The sequence below is a fragment of the Lactuca virosa genome, chromosome 5, assembly GCF_052849685.1.
Source record: "Lactuca virosa cultivar CGN04683 chromosome 5, Lactuca_virosa_CGN04683_v6, whole genome shotgun sequence".
NCBI lineage: Eukaryota > Viridiplantae > Streptophyta > Magnoliopsida > Asterales > Asteraceae > Lactuca > Lactuca virosa.
The window spans coordinates 38,016,514-38,019,170 of NC_136430.1; the positions used below are offsets into that span (position 1 = coordinate 38,016,514).

At 41.3% G+C, this 2,657-nt stretch overlaps 1 protein-coding gene across 1 annotated transcript; it reads left to right on the forward strand.

Annotated features, from left to right (window-relative positions):
- The first annotated feature begins 1,181 nt into the window (after positions 1–1,181).
- On the forward strand, positions 1,182–1,913 carry LOC145111158 (uncharacterized). Its single transcript, XM_079047453.1, has 2 exons — positions 1,182–1,298; positions 1,542–1,913. The coding sequence occupies exons 1-2, from the start codon at positions 1,182–1,184 to the stop codon at positions 1,911–1,913; spliced, it is 489 nt and encodes a 162-aa protein (XP_078903579.1).
- The last annotated feature ends 744 nt before the right edge of the window (positions 1,914–2,657 follow it).

Below are 2,657 nucleotides of genomic sequence, written 5' to 3' on the forward strand. Positions count from 1 at the left end.
TTTAGGGAAAAAATGGGGTGGACGGCCGTACACGAAAGACCAGCCGTACACGAGTGTCCAGCTGTACACGGGTGTCCGGTCGTACACGGGTGTCCGGTCGTATATGGTTCCGGCTGTACACGGGTCATCTGTGCCGAAAACCTGTTTTACTTCAATTGGCCTTGAATTTGAAGTCGATTTTGCTTAAGAACAACATCACAGAGATCGTCAAGGAGATACCTACACAACTGATTGGTTAATTTCAAGAAAATCGAGAGTTTTTAAGGCTTTCAGAGAGAGAGAGAGTACGTCGGGTGTACGGCCGTACTCAGAACATACAAGAGTTATATACTCCCCCAAACCCGATTGTGGGGTGCAACCCAACTAGCATTGAACTCAAGCCCAATAACACAACAGAATTAAAATAATACATTTCAATGACATAAAATAAAAAAATAAAAAAATAGAATAAGATGAGATAAAATAAAATTAAATTAAATAAAATTGAAATTAAATGTCACTAATTTCTAATGTAGATAATATTTTTGTGAGATTGGGATCAAAGTTATTGGACAGCCTTCATCCATTTGTCGGTACCTCCCCTTTCATGAATAAATCTGGTCGTACACACACGAAGATCCAATTTGCCACTGATTAGGCTCTGATACCTATTGTAAGTCCCGATTTCTATGATCCAAATCAGTGATCAAACAGATAGCAATCAATCTGAATAAAGAAAGGAGTAGAAGAAAGATTAAACCAAACATGCACACGTTAATATCGCAAAAACGCCAGGTACACCTTGGATACACACACATACGTCACCCTGAAACTGACACTGACACAACCTATTTATAGGACCACCAGCTGTACACACGAGTACAGCCGTATACCCATGTACACACGATTCCGGCCGTACATAGCCACACAACAAGCTACAAACACCATTACAAAGCCCAAAATCCTACCAAGACCTATACAAGATGGATGCCTAGCCCAAACCACTATATTATGACCTATCAGGCAATCACACCGGGGGAAAATCCTTATGCTCCAAAATACTGAGAACATGATACTACTAGCCAACCATGAAGAAAGACCACTTCCTACATGCTTGAAAATGTGATGCTTGCCAAAGACATAACAACATCCTGCATCAACCGGTAGAACTTCTACATCCTATTATCTCCCCATGGCCATTCATGAAATGGGGGATGGATATTGAAGGAAAATTGCCAATAGCCCTAGAAGGAAAAGTCTTCATGTTGGTGTTGACTGATTACTTCCCCAAATGGATCGAAGCTGAAGTTTTCGCCCAGGTAAGAGACAAAGAGGTAGTATCGTTTGATAAACGTAATATCTTGACCAGGTTCGGCATCCTAACTGAAATCATATGCGACAATGGATCCCAATTTATTAGCAAAAGAACAAGAAACTTTTGCAAAAGCTGGGGGATCAAAATGATAATGTCCACTCCTGTTCATCCCTAAGCTAATGGTCAAGCGGAGTCGAATAACAAAATCATAGTTAACAATTTGAAGAAAATACTGGGAAAAAAGTAGGGAAAATGTGCAGAAGAACTTCCTTTCGTTTTATGGGCAGATAGAACCACCTCCAAAGTGGCCACATGTCAGACCCCCTATTCCTTGGTGTTTGGGACAGAAGCAGTAATCCCTACTGAAGTAGTGATCCCGACGGCAAGATACTTGTTGCAAGACCAACAGAATAATAACAGGATCCTAGCAGAGGATCTCGATACTATTGACGGGCTTAGGGATCTTGCCAAAATACGCATTGCTGCTCTCCAACAAAGAATCACCAAGGCTTACAATAGGAATATAAGGGTCAGAAGGTTTCAAACAGGAGACTTGGTATTAAGGAAAACATTCCAAAACAACAACGATCTTAGTGCAGAAAAATTCGCTCCCAAATAGGAAGGACCATATCTTGTAGATGTCGAAGCCGGAAAAGGTGCACCTTAAAGCATACACCTTAAAGTATACTACTCGTGTGTACGGCCGTACACACGAGTCCGGCCGTACATAGCCACACAACAAGCTACAAACACGATTACAAAGCCCAAAATCCTACCAAGACCTATACAAGATGGATGCCTAGCCCAAACCAGTATGTTATGACCTATCAGGCAATCATACCGGGGGAAAATCCTTATGCTCCAAAATACTGAGAACATGATACCACTGGCCAACCATGAAGAAAGACTCCTTCCTACATGCTTAAAAATGTGATGCTTGCCAAAGACATAACAACATCCTGCATCTACCGGTAGAACTTCTACATCTTATTATCTCCCCATGGCCATTCATGAAATGGGGGATGGATATTGTAGGAAAATTTCCAGTAGTCCCAGAAGGAAAAGTCTTCATGTTGGTGTTGACTGATTACTTCCCAAAATGGATCGAAGCTGAAGCTTTCGCCCAGGTAAGAGACAAAGAGGTAGTATCGTTCGATAAACATAATATCTTGACCAGGTTCGGGATCCTGACTGAAATCATATGCGAAAATGGATCCCCATTTATTAGCAAAAGAACAAGAAACTTTTGCCCAAGCTGGGGGATCAAAATGATAATGTCCACTCCTGTTCATCCCCAATCTAATGGTCAAGCGGAGTCCAGCAACAAAATCATAGTTAACAATTTGAAGAAAAGACTGGGAAA